Consider the following 17,963-nt stretch of genomic DNA (forward strand, 5'->3'; position numbering starts at 1 on the left):
GGTCGGCGAGGGATCTGGGACCGTGTCGGAAAACGAGTGTCGTGTAGCGCGTGGCAATAGCAAAGCAAAGGGGAGGGTGTGAAGCGAGCGAGGGCGTAGTACTATCGTCGTGGCTGCGTAGCGATGTCGGCAGGAGTCCGTACCTACTTGGCGGCTGGTGAGGTTTGGTTGGCGATGTCCTTGGATCTTACTTGGATGACGACCATCGCGCGCGGCCGCGAGCGCCGTCGCATTAGCCCCACGTGACCACATTGTGTAAAATAGAACATTTTGGACGCGACGAAAAGTTTAAATTATATAGTCTTTGTTTACTGTTATTATTCATTATCATACGGCGCTCTTGTATTTCCCAACTGTTTTCTGTTGTGCCCCTCGGTTGTAGCAGCCTGCCTCGAGGACAAGCCCACTCACTATTAGCCGCTGCTCATGTCCTCGGCGGGAAGCAGAGTTCCGAGCCCTTCACCTTGAACGCCCCAAACTACAACATAATGCCCCGCAAGCAGCTTCCATTCTTCGACCTCGTCCAGGCCCTCCAGCTGGTCGACGCGCTCCTTTTCCGCGGCGTCGATCCACGACTCCCAGATGGACTCGATCGACTGGCACTCGGCGGCGCGAAACCCGGCGTCGCGCAGCCGCCGCACCTGGTCCCCGGCGTTTCGGAAGCGGTCCATGCTCGGCATGTGGATGTGGCGCGCCGCAAGGTTGGACACCATGGTCTTGCCAAAGACGTCGTCGAGATGCACGGGCTCGTAGATGATGGCGGCGACATTGGCGATCCTCGACGTAAAGTAACGCAGCACTCTTTCCGCCTCTTCCACTTGGAGGTAGCACAGGCAGCACTCTGATAAGACCAACGTCGGTACATTGGTGCGGAGACCGTCGAGGGGCTCGGTGATGCTGCGGTCGAGCTCCCGCAGGTCCACGCCGTGGCAGTAGTACTCGCCAGCGCCGTGCGCGGGTTGCGCCGTCCATGTTTGCGCGCTTTTGACCGCCGAGTTGGTCACTATTCGGGAGAATTGCCGGTTTCCCTGTACGATTTGGAGCTTCCTGCGACTCGTCACATCAAAGTCCAGTTCATGGTATGTGAGTTTCTGATGCGGGCCAGCGCCCGCAAAGAGGCGAAATGGGCGAGTGTCGGTGCCGGCTCCGAGAGAGACAATCTGTCGCTCAGTTGACGCGGCCGACTCTCCTGCCGCAGGCGATAAGAAGGACTGAACAAGTCTGTCAAGGGCTGACGTCCGCGTATAAGTGCCTGGGGGGCGGTGGTGTCAGTGGCGCGCGCCGCGTTCAGCCAAAGCCTCGGTGAGCTCCAGGACATACCACGGTTAATGATGGGAAACCTTCTCTGCGGCAGTCCGTCCATGCGCGAAACGAAAAAGGCCGCATACGGATCCTCTAGATACCCGGCATCGACGGCACTGAGTCGCGAGACGGCGGCATCCGTATCTGTGCCTTGAATCGTGGAATCGTGGTCGGCGCCCGCAACGACGGGACCGCCACCTCGCCGAGTGCGAAGACCGCCGCCTCGGCCCCCGCGACCACCTCGCAGGGAGAGCAGATTTGGTATTTGCGGCGCAGACATTTGAGACACAGTGTGGGAACAAGTGCCGCGGTGCGCCGTCGTTTATTGCATTTACACGCCGGTTGATGTGTGGGTGCTAAATTGGTGCAAGACTTCAGAGCCGCAGTTGAGCTCTCCATCGCCAGTGACTTCCCCACTCTATCAAGTACACAAAGTGAAGATTTCATCTATCAAATAATTTCTTGAGAAAAGAATTCTGACTCAGCCGCTCGTAAATTCAGATGCTCAAGCGGACTGATACGAATGGCATGCTCCTCTAATGCTGCTATGCTTGAAGGGGCAGGGTTGGTGGATTGAGAGCCAGGTTTCCTTGACTCCTTGCCCCCCACCATTTGCGAGATGCAACTAACATTGATATTCCGACTCAATTGTTGTTACCGTTACCAACCATTTAATTTAATTACGATGACCATTGAGGGAGACAAAAAGCAACACCAAGCAGAAAGACTCTTCTTAAGAATAATCAAAACTCACGCCATCTATAGAATTGGTTGCCAAGGTATTCATAGTTTTTGCTGTTAGTGCTGTAGCAGTTGAGTGGAGCGCGCACTAGCAAATGAGACCTTCGACAAGCGTATCAAGCCCATACATAATGTTCACGACTCAATCCCCCAACCACCCCCTCCGGGAGACTGGATAATTACCCTCTCATGTTGCTCAAGCCTCGTTGTCGCCTTCGCGCCAAGATTGACCAACCGTTTGACGCCCGACATTCTGTCCGTGAGAAGTACAGAATTGAGACCCGTTTGGCCGCCCTCGCCACCTTCCATTCCATACGGCTGTCTGGACCGCCGTTCGCTCAGGATCGAACACTGCACGGGAACGCGGAACTCAATCTCTCGCACCGTCCCGTCACCACCGCGGAATTTACCTCTGCCCCCAGAGCCAGGTCGTAATTCAAACCGGCGCAGGATACAGGGGTACCGCTTCTCAAACACCTCGGGGTCAGTGATGCGCGTGTTGGTCATGTGGGTATGGACACCGCTCTGGCCAGCCCATGTCGGACCGGCGCCAGCGCCGCCCGCGATGGTCTCGTAGTAGCCGAAGCCTTCCTTGTGCTCGCCAGTGATGGGGTCTTTGCCGCCTGTCCCGAAAGTGAGGTTGTTGCAGCAGCCTTGGCTCGCGGCGCATGCCTGAAACGCCTTGAGAACGACGTCAGTTACCCGTTGAGATGTCAAGACATTCCCACCCACAACGGCGAGACCAGACCCAGGCTTCAGAATTGTGTCTTGCGGTACGACGATGTCAATGGGAGCCAGACAGCCCTGGTTTAAAGGGATAGATGAGGAGACAAGGCTTCGCAAACAGTAAATGATGGCCGAGTGTGTGATAGCGAGCGGGGCATTCGTATTACCCAGTACATGGCTTCCTGTGCCTGTAAAGTCAAACGTGGCAGATCCATCCTTGTTAATCGTAACAGTGAGTTTGATAGGCGTTCCGTCGTCCATGTAGTCGACGGCGACGAGAGGCTCGGGTCCGTGCTTCGCGAGCGTTGAAAGCATAAGCTCACGAACAGCTTCTTCGGCCGTATTTTGGATCGCATACATATACCGGTGGACACACGGAAGTCCAAACTCTTCAATCAACGCAGTGATCAGATTTATTCCCTTGGAATTGGCAGCGATTTGCGCCTTCAGGTCCGAAATGTTGTCCTGCAATCGTCGGGTCCCCGAGCAGCCCTCATACTTGGCAGGCTCTACGAGAAGCAAGCGTCGGACTTCCTCATCGTTGAATCGGCCCCCGCTTACAAGCTTGGTCGATTCAATCGCCGCGCCTTCTTGCCAGAGGGCAGACGAGGTGGGTGGCATGGAGCCGGGGAGTATACCTCCAATGTCGGCGTGATGTCCGCGCGACGCGACGTAAAACGCTAAAACGCCCTTTTCGAAGACCGGGGTGATGACGGTGATGTCGGGGAGATGAGTACCGCCGCACGAGGGATGGTTCGAAACAAGCACATCTCCTTCTTGCAGCCTGCCTTCCCAGAGGCGGTGCTGGTACTGCACAGCAAACTGCATTGAGCCCAAATGGACAGGCACATGCGGGGCGTTTGCGACCAGACCTCCATCAGGACTAAAAATTGCACACGAAAAGTCCAGGCGCTCCTTGATGTTTGTAGATACCGCCGTCTTTCTGAGTGTGCGACCCATTTGCTCAGCAATGGCCATGAATCTATGAGCAAACACAGAAAGCTGAATAGGGCTAAACTCCGCCTCCTCTGTTTTCTTGGTCACCGATGCAACGTCTCTGTCAATGATGACATAATTATCGAGCATAGTCGCAGTGGCACCCGGACTGACCAAGATAGTCTGCGTTTTATCAATGACCATGGCTGGCCCGACGATGCGAGTTCCCACGGATAGGCCTTGTAGTTCGTAAACTGGACTGTCAACATGGCCAGAGCCTTCGAAATAAATCGTGTTCTTCCCAACAGGGCTTGCCGCAATAATGCTGTTGCCACTCATGTCTTTCAGCAGACTGTAGGGTGTTTTGAAGCTCTTGGACTGGCTCCTGCCAATTGCCCTTATCCTGAAATCATCGATAATGATGTCCTTCTCAGGAAAGTGGAAACCGAACCCACGAATATGCTCTTGTTCGAACTCACGTCGAAAGTTCCAGTCGGCGCCCTTCAAGATCATGAGAGAGCTGCTGGAACCTGCGTATCGCATGCTGAGGTATGAATCAAACATGATTTGAGTCTCTGTAAAACCTTGTTTCATGAGCTCATACTTGGCCTGGTCAGCAAGTAGCTGAAGCTTTACTTGAATGGTCCTCTGTGTATCTGGACTCCATGTCAAGGCGGCGGGACGCTGTATTTCCTGCACAACATCCGCCAACGAGATACCAAAGGCTGACAAGATTGAAGAATATTTGTGCAGGATGATGCGCGAGATTCCGAGCACCTCGGCCACGGCACACGCGTGTTGGCCACCAGCACCACCAAAACAGGCGAGATGATGGTCTGCGGCGTCATACCCGCGGGCCTCGGTCAAAGCACGAATGGGGCCAGCCATGCCTTCATTTGCGACTTTAAGAAACCCGAGAGCCACTTCCTCGGGCGAAAATGGAGTTGAGCCAGCGCTGATTCTCTCTTTGTTGATGTTGCTGGTAAGCTCGGAAAATTTGGCAACCACAATCTCGCGGTTAAGCGACTCGTTCTCCTTCGGGCCAAAGACCTTTGGGAAGTACTCCGGCAGCAGTCGGCCGAGAAAGAGGTTGGCATCTGTAATTGTCAACGGCCCGCCCTTTCTGTAGCACGCCGGGCCAGGGTGCGCCGAGGCAGACTCAGGTCCAACATTGAACAAGCCGTTCCTCCATATCAGAATGGAGCCGCCTCCTGCAGCAACTGTGTGAATATCGAGTTGAGGCGACTGGATATTGACGCCAGCAGTCGTTGTCTCAAACACATGATCATACGATCCAGCGTAGCGTGAGACATCTGTGGAAGTGCCGCCCATGTCGAAGCCGATTATTGGGCATCTCTCGTCGTCGTCCCAGGACGTTTGCGCATAGCCGACGACGCCACCAGCGGGACCAGACAAGATGGCCTTGAGGCCGCTGAATTTCCGGTAGTCTGAGAGCCCGCCATCTGACTGCATGAACTCGATGCGGGTGGCGGCGGACGAGAATCCGCCACGAAAGTTGGCAGAAATGGAATCAATGTACTGTCGAATAATGGGTGTCAAGTAAGCGTCTACTACCGCCGACGTGCCGCGGGGTACAATCTTGATCATGGACTGCACCTCTGCCGACAGCGTCACCGAGAAGCCCATCTCGAGAGCGATACGACCGACTTGCAACTCATGGTCAGGATATGCGTAGGAATGAAGAAAGGCAACAGCAACTGAGCGAAACCCTTGCGATTTTAGCGCTAGCAGCTGGGATTCCACCGTCGACAAGTCAAGTTTTTGGAGAATGCGAACGGTCTCTCCTGTGATGGCGGAAACCAGTTCCGGGTCGGTGCCGTCAACCATTGTTCGGGTAGGGCTAGGCTCCGGGTTCTCTGTGTAATCCTCCATGGTAACGCGCTCATCGACTTCGATGACGGTCTCAAACAGCACATCTGGCCGCGAGATGGACAAGTCAAAAATATTCGGACGGGACTGGTTGCCTATGGCGAGGAGGTCGCGGAAGCCTTTGGTCGTGACGAGTGCGACGCGCTCTCCTTTACGCTCGAGCAAGGCGTTGGTAGCGACTGTGGTGCCCATTCGGATGGATTCAAAGTGGAAGAGGTCCAGGGGCTCGCCTCTGGGTAGAACCAAGCCGGTGGCCAGTTCAAGGATCCGCCGGATGCCCTCTGTCGGCGCATCTTGGTAATTTGCAGGATCGACTGAAAGAAGCTTGAGAATAATATCGTCGCGTCCTGGGATGGACGCATGGACATCCGTAAAGGTGCCCCCGCGGTCGATGGAGACACGGATGCCTAGAGGGTTGATGGTCATGATGGGTAGCGGGCGCAGCGTTTGTGGTGCTTTGGCAAAGGTAGGCCAAATCGATATGTACCTCGCTCAGCCATCGCGAAGCCGGCTAATCATGGCCTTTATAGCACGTCGCTTCATTTCCCCTGTTGTGCTTTCCACTGCTCTAGCCAGGATGGGAAGATTGTAGGAGTGGACGGGCGACGCGACGGCGATTTCGGCCCCCGCAAAGGCAAGGGAGGTCCAAATCGGGCTGTCAGCGCGGATTTTGGCAGCCCACATATCACCCGAGCACAGTCGTTGATCCGTTAAATCGGTGAATCGTGGAATCGTTGGCGGAGTTGAATACCGGTTGGTGGCGTCGAGGGGCTCCTTTCCATGGCTATGTCCAATCAATGGGTTCCGCCCCTCACCTGCCTAGGGATGGGTCCCCGATGTCCCCGATCACCCCCCCCCCCCGCTGCGCGACTGTATCTTGCGACTTCCATCTCATCATGCATACCAGCTAGGTACCTATACAAGCGTGTTCATTGCAGTCCGAATATCATCGTCTCGTCTATGGGGTAACTGCAATGCTGCAGATGCAACCATTTACCGGACGTGGGGTAATTGTGCAAAACAGATCCGAATGTCCACGAAAGCTTCACCCGCCTCGGAGAATGGGACGCTGAGGCCAGTCGCGTGCGTATTTATCTTTTCTGTTTTCAATTCGGCCAAATTGCTGACTGTATTCTCTAGCTGTCTCAACTGTCGGCAGCGTCGGTCGTACTGTTCAAAAGACAAGCCCGCGTGTTCCAGATGTCGTGACAGCGGGTTGGTCTGTACATATGAGGGAGCTCGAAAGATATTGGTCAATGAAGCGTGAGTGTGTCAAATACAAAATTGGCGCGAATACTCTCAACTGATCCGTCTCAAGATATTTGAGAGAGCTAGAGCGCAAGGCGAAAGCCCTTGACAGTCAGTACTTGCCATCAGTCAGCCATGCTTTCAAACAACCAGCTAAAAACAAAAATCAAGAATATACCGGACACCAAGCAACCACAAGTGCCAACCTAGAACCTGGCAATAACAGTTTAGATGGGGATGACGATGACGACTTCGAAGATGCCGAGCCATTGTTCGAATCTTTTACTCACCTTCGCCTCAACCGCCCCTCAACGAGTAAGCCAGAGGTTGAGACTGCGCCAAGCACACATTGGGCATTTTTCTGACATAAATAACAGGCTTCCAGGGACCAGCATCTTCTGACGCCTTTCTTCGCAATGTGGGCAAATTCACTGGTCTCGGCGACGAGCACGACGGCTTGGACATCGATCCCAGCCTTTGTGAGCCGGTGACACTGCCCTCCAAGAAGCGAGCTTTCAGCCCGCACATACGCCTACCTCCTATGCACGTCGCGCGGCGCCTTTTTGCTGCTCAGTATAGCTTTATTGGGCCCATCTTTGCCTTTACCGAGTCTAAACAAGAATTCAATGAATTTCTGCTCAAGGCATACAGTGGTCTGCCAGATCCAGCTGATCGGGAGGGCTGCCTGAAGTATGCAAAACTTCTTCTCATACTCGCATTCGGCCAGATGTACTCTGTAAACCAGTGGGTCGACTTCCGAGGACCGCCTGGATTCGCGTACTTTTCGGAGTCGTTGAGTCTTTTGCCCGAGACGCACGAGGACGGGTCCTTGCTCTGTGTTGAGACACTGGCCTTGGCAGGGTACTTTCTCCAAAATATGAACAAGAGAGATGCCGCGTTTCAGTTCATCGGGCGCGCTCTCAGAATGGCCATTTCTCTGGGGCTCCATCATGAGGTTCAAACCATTTCCAACACTGCGAGCCGACCTCTGCAGCTGGAATTGATGGATGACGCCGCACAGGAGCATAGACGAAGAGCATGGTGGTCAGTCTATAGCCTAGATCGAATCTTGTCCGTGAAATCGGGCAACCCAATCACAATACAGGACGAGGACATTGGCGTCCGGCTGCCCTCGCGACTGCCCTCGGAGCCAGAATATTGCCCTGCCATCGTGCTGAGACAATACACCAAATTGTCCACGATCCTCGGCGAAATACACAAGAAGATATACCACAAAACAAATAGGGCCGAAACAAAGTCGGGCAAGACTCTCATGGCTTCGGTCCAGAGGATTTTGATTAATCTGTCCAACTGGGAAAGCGAGCTCCCCTCTGGCTTGCGTTTTGATCCTGATCGATTGAGCATTGGACGAGAAAGTGTGAGCACATTAGCACACTACTATCAGTGCATCAACATGACCATCCGCCCGCTGCTTTTCCATGTTGTCAAGGAGAGACTGGCCCTCATTCGAAAAAGACCCGAGGCTCGAATCAAAGAAACGGACTGGAAGACGGGATTCTCGCAGACAACGGTCAAGGTGATTGAGATGTGTATTGGCGCCGCGCTTGACAGCATCAACATCATGATAATTGCGTCAACGAAGGATCTTGTCGGTAAGTACGACACCGAAATGCTCACATAAGACTCATCTAATGATGGTATAGCCACGTATGGTTACATGGACGGCGAGCACATATTCTCCGCCACGATAGTCCTTGTCATGGTGTGCGCCGCCTTCCCAACAAATGCGGCCAACATGTCCGCCATGAACACCGGGCTCGGACTCCTCCGCACCATGTCCGAACGGGGCAACACGCACATGGGCGCTCGCTACGAGGTTCTACTACGCCTCCTCGCCGCGGTCATGCCCGACGACTATTCGGTAACCGTCAGCGCTGCGACCCCTCCGCCACACTTAGCGCTCTTCCTCGCGCCGCCCGCCGATCCGTCGGCGTTCCTGGCCGCCGCGGCGTCGCTGGGCGGGGCCGGAAGCGCGGACGCCAACACGTACCCGCCTCGGTTCCCCGCCATGGACATCCAGACGCTGTCGGAGCCCTTTTACGACGAGGGCGGCGCGGCGCGGATGGATTTTGGGCTGTGGGAGGAAGGCTTTGCGTATCCAACTATGGACTTGGATCTGGACTTAGCCGGGCAGCAGCCGTGTACGGATCTGACGAGCGACGGTGGCTTCGGGCACTAGCAATTGGTATCGTTGTTCTGGTCGAGTCAACCTCCATTCTAAACTTATGATATGTATGTGCCTCATCGATAGAGCCAAACATGCAAGGCAGATACGCGATAGGCTATGTATTACCTCTTATCATTCCCAGCCCGTATCATTGAGTCGCATAACTAAAGGGTGCGACCGCACAGACATGTCGGGCGGGCTTGTGCCCCCACGGGCCGTTGGGATCTAGCCAATATCCCGCACTGGACGGTTTAGCGTCGGCGAAGCACTCCGACGCCACTCTCCAATATGCATTGCCGCGATCCACCATCCGCAACTTATTGGCTAGATGATCCCAGCAGTTACACTTTGTGCCTGCAAAGCAATGATAGCATAGACGCCACACTGTTTGAGAGAAGCAGGAGAGGCAGGACCACCTACCCCATGGGGTTCAAAGTCTCGCCTTGTCGCTCTTTGTCTTAACAGCTACTTTCATATAAAGAGTAACTGAATCGGCCAAGCGCCCGAGCCAGCCGTCTTACAAACTCAATATATACGAAACCCCGTCATGGCAATTCCAACTACAGATACCTGCCTGGAGAAGGATATGGCTGTTAGCGAAGGCTACGGCAGCAGCCATGTCGAAGCGAACGAGAGCTGCATCGAGACGATTGACGCCAAATCCGAACGCAAGCTCCTGCTCAAACTTGACATGTACTTTGTCCCCATCATCATGGTCGTCTATCTCACCTGCTTCCTCGACCGCAGCAACATTGGCAACGTCAAGGTGGCCGGCATGCCCGAGGACATTGGCGCCTCGCCCAAGGAGTTCTCCACGGCTATTTCCATCTTTTACGCCACCTACGTCGCCTTTGAGCCTCCGTGGTCCATCATGATGAAGTGGATGACGCCGCGCATCCTCCTCACCAGCCTGTGCGTGGTGTGGTCACTGTGCACCGTTTTCACCGGCTTCGTGCACAACGTCGCGGGCCTGTACGCGGTGCGCCTCATCCTGGGTGCGTGCGAGGCCGGCCTATTCCCGGCGCTGAACCTGTATCTTACCATGGTATACAAGCGTCAAGAGCAGGCCATTCGCGTGTCGTATCTGTTCGTCTGCACGGCCATTGCGGGCGCGTTTGGCGGCCTGTTAGCATACTGCCTGCTCAAGATGGATGGCGTCGGCGGGCTGGCGGGCTGGCGCTGGGTGTACATTATCGAGGGCATCTTTTCGATACTAGTGGCGCCGCTCGTTTGGTTTGGACTACCGAATGACCCGTCTCAGGCGTACTTTCTGACCGACGAGGAGAAACGCATCATGAAGGTGCGGGCGATTCAGCGGGCACAGTATATGGGCAGTGAGGAGTTTAGCTGGGAGGAGATTCGCATTGCACTGAAAGATCCGAAACTATACTTGAGGTATGCGTTGCCGTACTCACCTGATCAGTTTGGGCATGATACTGACCAGTTTCCAGCGGTGCCATCCAGTTCTGCCAAGACATTCTCTTGTACGGCTTCAGCACCTTTCTCCCGTCCATCATCGTCAGTATGGGTTACACCGTCATCCAGGCGCAGTATCTCAGCATCCCCGTATACATTTTTGGCGGTCTCGCCTTCCTCGCGGCGGCCTACGTGTCGGACCGGTACTGCGTGCGCGGCCCGCTGCTCTGGCTGGCCAACCTGCCGGGAATCGTCGGGTATCTTCTCATCATTCTCTCCGGCAGCAACGGCGTCAAATTTCTGGGCACGTTTCTGTGTGCCGTCGCCGTGTACAACGGGCCGGGTCTGAACCTGACGTGGCTCAATGTCAACGTGGCGCCGCACTACCGCCGCGCGACGGCGATTGGCATGCAGCTCAGCATCGGCAACTCGGCGGGCGTGGTCGCGGGTCAGATTTACCGCACGGCGCCGTACCGGCTCGGCAACGTCTTCTCGGTCGCGGCGCTGGGGCTGGCGCAGGTGCTGATTGTGGTCAAGTGGCTGTACCTGCGCCGGGAGAACCGGCACAAGGAACGGTATTTGGCAGGGGCCGAGGATCGACGAAAAGTGCAGACGGGAGACCGGGCCCCGGATTTTAAATACCATTTATAGGTTGATCAGACAACAATCAAAGCTGGACGTATAGTGTTTAGCAGCCACGCAAAGACCAGATACCACCTTTTGTTGTGTAGCAAATACCACGGGTAGACCACGGGTAGCGACACTTGCGCTCATCGCCATGCTGTCTTCAATTCATCTCAACTTTGTGTGCTACAGCTCGGATCGAAGCTCATGACGGGCGCTGATGGGTACCATGCGCAATGGAGAAACCAGCATTCGGTCGTGCGACGTAGTCGCAGGTGGGCGAGAAATGTCGGCAAAAGCGAAAGGAAGAGAGATGGGTCTCTGACATGATTTCCGTCGAGAATGCGCAATCCACTCCAGCTGGAGCTGTGCGCAGCCCGTTTGGCAGCCTGCCAGCTATCGCCACGGAGCGGGGGTAGTAGAAGTAGACGAAAGTTGACCTTCTTTGTGTTCCTGACGACTTTGACCCGAGGACAAGGCATATACACGGGGTTCCACATTGCGACACTGAAACATGAAACCTGCCTTTTCTGCGGGCGTCTCATGGCCTTCGCTTGGCTGGCGCTGGCCCATTGATGAGACAAGAACAAGGCTGCAGCTGGAAACTGCGCCACGACGTGGGCGACGTCTGGCCTCAATCTCCCCCCACATCTGCTGCCTGCCTGTGCTCACTCATCCATCATCGATCCCTTCTTCATCATCAGACGGACGACGGACATTTCTTCCTCTGTTCCTTGCCTGTTAAAAACACATCATCTTTTTATCCGACGTATTTCTCGAACCGGGGCCCTCTCTCAAATCACCCGTTCAAACAACGCCGACGCTCTGCCCGCCATGCTAGCCGCCAGCGTCCCCATTTTCCGGCGCTCCGTCGAGGACGGCGGCAGCATCAACTATGAGCTACCGTCGTGGTCGCTCTGGGTCATTCTCATCGACCTCGTCATCTTTCTGCCTCTTCTCTTCTTTGTACGTTTGTCTCTTGTCCCTCCGTTTTCCATCTCGCCGGCCCATCCGCTAACCAACCCGCCCTCGCTTCTCCAACTAGGCCGAGTACACCGTTGGCACCATCTACCCCATCTACTCCATGGTCGAGGACGAGAACCCGCCTGCCTACGCCGCCCTCTCTGCCGAAGACGAGGAGCACACTACCGGCACCGCCCCCCCCGGTGCCCGCCTTGCCGACGGCGCCCCGCGCACCGTCACCTCGTCCCTGCGCGCCGTCACCCGCCTGCTCTACGCCGTCGTCGGCGTCCGCGGCTTCTTCCGCGGCATCGTCTTCCAGCTGATCCAGTTCCTCATGGCCGCCGTCCTCGTCGAGGTCTTTACCCAGGCCCTCGGTCTCTACTTTACGCCCCTCGCCACCCTCCTCGCCTCCCTCACCCTCGTCCAGTTCTCCGCCGCCTGGGTCCACATTGTCCTGACGCACCCCCGGCCCGGCGTGTCCCACTTTCGCCGGCTTCCGCCCTTTGCCCGCACCTTTGACGCCACCTGGCGGCCCGTTCTGCTCCATTGGCTCGCCCTCGAGGTCGTCCGCTGGGTGCCGGCCGTCTTCTTCGCCGTCCTCGACATCCACCTGCCCCAGTTCAAGGACAGTGGCCGCACTGATGTCAGCGACGTCACCGCCGCCGACCTCGTCAAGCTCGTCGCCATGGCCGTCGTCTCCGCCTTTGCCGGCATCGCCCTCATCATCCCCACCCACGTCATTCTCGTCCGCGTACAGGCGTCGCTGCTCCCGGTCGAGGACGACTCCATCATCCCCTTTGACCGCTCCTTCCAGGGCAAGGTGGAGCCGGCCGTCGCTGGTGGTCGTGGCTACGCCACCATCACCGAGGCCTGGACCACGTTTAGTCGCGCGGGCTGGCGCCGTCTCATCACCTTGTACATCAAGGCCTTCCTTGTCACAATGGCTGTCTACGGCCTCATTGTCGCCGTTGCTATCCCCGAGTTCCTCCTCATCGTGCAGAAGACGGGCGACAACGGCGATGAGCTGTAAGCCCTGATAACTTGAAGGAGACACAGGGTTGTATGTAGGAGGTGTAGGGTCGATGTAACCTCTTACTTGTTCTTTTTTAAGTTTTACTGTTTATTTGCATCTGGTTTAGCTATTGTCCAGGACACCACTCTCATCTTATCATCTGCGAAACAATTTGGATATTTTCACTTCATTATTTTTATTTCATTTTCCGTGTTCCTAATACGTGATTCACCCCGCAACCATGGGATCTTCCATCGATCCCTTTGTCATTACAGACAACTTGAAAAAAGCTACACTAACCCAACTAAGTTCATTTAGGTAGTAAACTGCCAAGAAAGAGTGACACGCAAAAAGGTATATATAGAAGAAGAAAAGTCACTAGGTGATAATAACCTGCCGTCAAATCGCAATCTTCAAGCTGCCGTGAGGAGCTCAGCCCTCGGGTATGATATATTCAACCATCATCTATAACACGAAAAGGGCGCTTCGGTTCTTTGGGTTCGTCCGGGCTTGAGAGAGGAGGGACGTTGTGAGTGGGGAGAAAGATGGAGGAGGACGACCTGTGACCAGACAGCCGCTGTCAAACCAGTTACTAAAAAGAAAAAAAGACAAAGAAATCCCCTTTTCTCGTCAAGACGCCTTGTAATTGGGAAATTAAAAATAGGCCTCGTTTCATTACTGCATTCGTCGTTGTCATCATCGTCTGTTCTTCTTGGAGGGGTGGGCAAGCAAGCGCGCAGCGCAGTCCGAGCCTGTTATGACTTGCTGAAGAACCAGCTGCCGCGCTTGTTGCTGGCGGCGCCATCTGTCTGCTGAATGTTCTGGATCGTGGGCACGACAGGGCCATCACCGCCGCCACCCCGGAGGGGTTTGGCGATGCGGCTGCCAGCATTAGCGAAGCTGAAGCCGCCTGGACCAGAGTTGAGGCCACGGTTGCCGCCGGCCTTGGCTGCCTCGAGGCGCTCCTTGACCGAGTTGAGTTGTACTTCGAATCTGCAAATAAAACATGTTAGCTATCTCGCAGGCCATACCGAGAGCAGCGGCTACATACTTGTGGTTGGCGGCAGCCATCTTCTCCTGGCTGTCTTGCAGCAGGCCCTCGAGGCTTTGGATACGCTCGTTGCGAGCAATCAGCTTGCGCTCTGCAATGGCCACTTCCTTCTTCAGTGCCGAGTTTTGCTCGACAAGCTGACGCTGAACTTGCGTGAGCTGCTCCAGGTTTCGCTCCAAGAATGCCATCTTCTTTTGTTGGGCGCGATTGTTTGATGACCGCAGAACATTGTTGTACTGCTCGCGAGTCTCGTCCAAGGATATTTCAAGCTCCACGACACGCTCGCAGCGGTTCTGCAAGTCTCTCATGAGGCTCTTCTTCATGACGTCGAATTCGGCAATCTGCTGCTGGACCGTCTTGCCGTTGGCCATCGGCACGGCGCCACCCGACTTGACGCGTTGTTGAAGGTCGTCAATTAGTGTTTTCATCCGCGAGTTCTCAGTGGCCTTTTGCGCGGCCTCGGCCTTGAGGTCATCCACCAACTGGATCTGGGTACTTTGCCGGCCAGCAAGGGCGCTCTCGAGGCGAGCCTTGACTTCCTCAATGTCGGTCTCGCTCAAGTTCTTGGTTAGCACATCCTCATACTCTTGCTGAAGACCCTCAAGTCGGACTTCCAGCTCGTGGCGACGGCGCGAGTCCATATCGCTGGCGGGCACACTGTACATAGACAGCTCAGCCTGTCTTACGATGCCCTGCGTCTCAATCAACTTGATCCTGAGCGCCTCGAACTCCTCGGGGGCAATGTTGTCGCCAATCTTGCTGTGCTCGTGTAGAGTTTCGATGTGCTTAATGGCTTGGGCAATTTGCCTTTCGTTCTCGCTGAAGACGTCACCGCCGAGATCAAAGCCGGCCATCATTTTGGCCATCTTCTCGGCCTTTCTCTTCTCCTTCTCGTCAAAGGCGACGCCGTTCTCCTTGGCGCTCATCTTGACATCAAGGAGCTGCTGCTTGACCTCGTCGAGCTCGGCAGTCAGCTCCGAGTTGGCCTCCTTGAGCGCATCCATCGTGATATGGGCTTCCTTGCCCTCAAAGTTAAGACGCTCTAACTGCATCTTGAACTCATTGACTTCGGTAGTCAGGCGCTCATTCTCCTTGCCGGTCTTGGTGTCATGCTCCTTGATGAAGCTCAATTCCTCCTTGGTCTCGCGTAGTAGCTTCTCAGCCGTAGTAGCATGCGACTCTCGCTCAGCGAGCTGATCTTGTAGTTCGTTCTCGCGGCGGAGGAACTCTTCACGTTCATCTTTTTCCAGAGCAATGACTGGCGTGCTGGCGCGCTCTGAGGGAAGTGGTGTCTCGGATCGGTTCTCGGCGGATAGGCGTGATGGCGTCGAGGGGCGCTGTGGCTGTCTCGTCTCGGTGGGCTTCTTCGCAACCACATCAGAGGTAGGGAGGGCCCATTTGTCTTTGGGAACCGGCTCTCCGGAGCGCCATTGCTGGACTTCACTTTCGAGATTGGAAATGTACGACTCAAAGTTGGTGACTTGGCCCTGGGCCTTTTTGAGAAGCGCTTTGAGCTCTGCGGGGCTAAGTTCGGCATTGACTTTCGCCTTGTTCTTGATGCTCTTCGCTCTCGTACCAAATCGCAGGGTACCTAGCGTCTCAGCGTCGTTGTAGCTGCTGGGTGAGCAGTTGATGATGAGGGTGGTGCGACTGTTACCACCGAGAGACTCTTGTAGGATTCGGGTCAGTTTTGAGTCACGGTAGGGAACGTGAGAAGATTTTCCGTCCGTGAGGGCATTGATAACCATGCCGAGAGCACTCAGACTCTTGTTGATCTTTTTGGCCTCCTCCAGGGTCTGGCCGCTGGCGCCAGTCTTCCCCACCTTTTCGCTGCCCGCCAAATCAACCAAGAACAGTTGACCGCTCTTCGCCGACCCAGTCTCGACATTCTTTTGGGTGATGGTAATGACAAAAATGGAATGCGACCGAGAGGACTCCTGGTTCATGTTTGTGGCAGCGACAGCACGGGCGTTTCCACCGCGCCGCATGACCTCGTACACTTCTTGGACGCTGGAGACGTAGATTTCCAGCAGACCCTTGACGTAGACGCCGCGATTCTTCTCCTCGTGGACTGGGAGATTATCATTTTGCGGAGCCAAAAGATCTCGAATGCGCTCCATGTAGATTTCCATGTAGCTTACGCGGACTGTGTATTCGATTGTGCTGGGACTGGACATGATGCTGGCGAATATTTGCTCGACGATGCGGGGAATGACACCGCGACCAGCCTCGTCCTCGATGCCGGTACCCATCATGGTGTATGATTTACCGGCACCAGTCTGGCCATAGGCGAAGACGGTTCCATTGTAGCCGTTGAGGATATCGTCGACAGTCGGCCGGATCGAAAAGTCGAAAATGTCCTGTTGCTGGCATTCCATGTCGAAGACCCTGTCAAAGGTGAAGGACCCCTGTGCATCTTTGGACTGGAGGCGAGGTTTGTGTTAGTTTCGCGGATCAAACATGCGCGAGGAGAGGCAAATGCTGTCGAGCGGAGCGGCTACATACGTCGAGCGAGCAACTATCATCGCCCTGGAAGGCGACGATAGGCTTGCCCCCAGATTCGAGTTCGAGCCGGTTCTGGGGGCGGAAGCGGGCGACGACCTTGATGCTGTTTGCCGCAGACATTGTGATAGCAGCCGAGCCAAGTCGTGGCCGTGAGATGTGGGAGACAAGTTAAAGTAACGGAGAGAGAGGGGATGTCGAAAGGGGTATTATTATTGTTTCCCAAGGTCATGCCACGCGTGGGCGAGGAGCTGGTGGATGAGGAAGCGGGTACGGAGCCCCCAAACAATGCGGGCAAGCTGGTAACGTTAGCTGGCCAGGTACACAGTTAGGCACTCTGGTGCCTTTATTAGACCTGTACAGTGTGATGCGGCACGGCGCGCGTTGGCGGCCGGTAGTAACTAGGTAATGTGGGCAGGTAAATAATAGCCTCCTAATAACAGGCGGTCAGGATAAAATGATACGGGCTCAGCACTAGAAGAAAAGCACAATAGCAGGCATAATTGTAGAAATTTTTCAACTTTGAAAGGTGCTGGATGGATATGGCGCGGTACATTCGAGTTCGTGTTATTCAAGGTTTTTAAGTCGTGGGAGAGCGTTCAACGCCTGCCTGGACAACGGGAGATGGTATTTGTTCGGCCTCGCGTTTCAGCCACGTCCAACTCGGGCAGGCAGCCTTCATCAGTACCTAGGAATGGAGAATCCTGAAGCCCATCAATTTCGGGACACGCGGGCTGTGGTTTGCGCCATCTTGGCAAGCTCATCTGAACTGTCAATGCTATCAACACCAGAAATCTGCGCTATACCAAGCAAATGAGAGTTAATAATCCTAAACTCGACTCTGCATCCCGCATTTCTTATTGTGGCCAAGTTGCGACCAACCAACACACCACCAGTGACCTTTGACTGGGCTTGTACCTGGTACCTAGGTTCCTATGATAACACTGCCCCTCATTGCACATGCGTGCACCGGTACTGGTAGCTGGTGATAAAGGTGACGAGCAAACGAGTACCGACAACTCTTTCGCCACTTATTCACATCACCAGGTCTACATCCTAGTCTCCTTTCATCTACTTTGTTCATGCAAATCCACAAATACCGCACCAAGTCGTAAACTTAACCGCCCGCCAGATGTATTTAACCAGTCACGGCCGCTCCTTCTAGTAGTTCGCTCCTATCTTGGCTAACACAAACCCAAGGTAACTCAACAGTCAGTTCAAACGATCCTTAATGTCTTCTATTTCTTGCGAGCTCGTACTGCAATAAGGAATGCAACTATATTGCATCAAGTTGCATAATAACACATGGTATAATCACATCCCACACCCAAAACGCCGAGATAAAAACGCCTTGGTCCTGTAAG

General features: G+C 54.8%; 6 protein-coding genes across 6 annotated transcripts; 3 read left to right on the forward strand and 3 right to left on the reverse strand.

The window, feature by feature from the left end:
- Window positions 1-413: 413 nt before the first annotated feature.
- Window positions 414-1,582, reverse strand: CCM_05360 (Leucine carboxyl methyltransferase superfamily; the record flags this gene model as incomplete). Its single annotated transcript, XM_006670504.1, has 2 exons — window positions 414-1,252; window positions 1,321-1,582. 2 exons carry the CDS (start codon window positions 1,580-1,582, stop codon window positions 414-416), a joined length of 1,101 nt encoding a protein of 366 aa, XP_006670567.1.
- Window positions 1,583-2,178: 596 nt separating this feature from the next.
- CCM_05361 (5-oxoprolinase) lies at window positions 2,179-6,021 on the reverse strand (the record flags this gene model as incomplete). Its single annotated transcript, XM_006670505.1, has 1 exon — window positions 2,179-6,021. One exon carries the CDS (start codon window positions 6,019-6,021, stop codon window positions 2,179-2,181), a length of 3,843 nt encoding a protein of 1,280 aa, XP_006670568.1.
- A 604-nt stretch (window positions 6,022-6,625) lies between these two features.
- CCM_05362 (C6 transcription factor) lies at window positions 6,626-9,043 on the forward strand (the record flags this gene model as incomplete). Its single annotated transcript, XM_006670506.1, has 5 exons — window positions 6,626-6,678; window positions 6,755-6,858; window positions 6,931-7,158; window positions 7,221-8,456; window positions 8,508-9,043. The coding sequence occupies 5 exons, from the start codon at window positions 6,626-6,628 to the stop codon at window positions 9,041-9,043; spliced, it is 2,157 nt and encodes a 718-aa protein (XP_006670569.1).
- Window positions 9,044-9,578: 535 nt separating this feature from the next.
- On the forward strand, window positions 9,579-11,098 carry CCM_05363 (MFS transporter; the record flags this gene model as incomplete). The annotated part of the gene is made up of 2 exons (XM_006670507.1): window positions 9,579-10,426; window positions 10,483-11,098. The coding sequence occupies 2 exons, from the start codon at window positions 9,579-9,581 to the stop codon at window positions 11,096-11,098; spliced, it is 1,464 nt and encodes a 487-aa protein (XP_006670570.1).
- An 807-nt stretch (window positions 11,099-11,905) lies between these two features.
- Window positions 11,906-13,064, forward strand: CCM_05364 (uncharacterized protein; the record flags this gene model as incomplete). The annotated part of the gene is made up of 2 exons (XM_006670508.1): window positions 11,906-12,037; window positions 12,117-13,064. 2 exons carry the CDS (start codon window positions 11,906-11,908, stop codon window positions 13,062-13,064), a joined length of 1,080 nt encoding a protein of 359 aa, XP_006670571.1.
- Window positions 13,065-13,801: 737 nt separating this feature from the next.
- Window positions 13,802-16,722, reverse strand: CCM_05365 (kinesin heavy chain; the record flags this gene model as incomplete). The annotated part of the gene is made up of 3 exons (XM_006670509.1): window positions 13,802-14,039; window positions 14,098-16,520; window positions 16,603-16,722. 3 exons carry the CDS (start codon window positions 16,720-16,722, stop codon window positions 13,802-13,804), a joined length of 2,781 nt encoding a protein of 926 aa, XP_006670572.1.
- Window positions 16,723-17,963: the final 1,241 nt, after the last annotated feature.

Source organism: Cordyceps militaris, assembly GCF_000225605.1.
Source record: "Cordyceps militaris CM01 unplaced genomic scaffold CCM_S00004, whole genome shotgun sequence".
In the NCBI taxonomy this organism is placed as follows: Eukaryota; Fungi; Ascomycota; class Sordariomycetes; order Hypocreales; family Cordycipitaceae; genus Cordyceps; species Cordyceps militaris.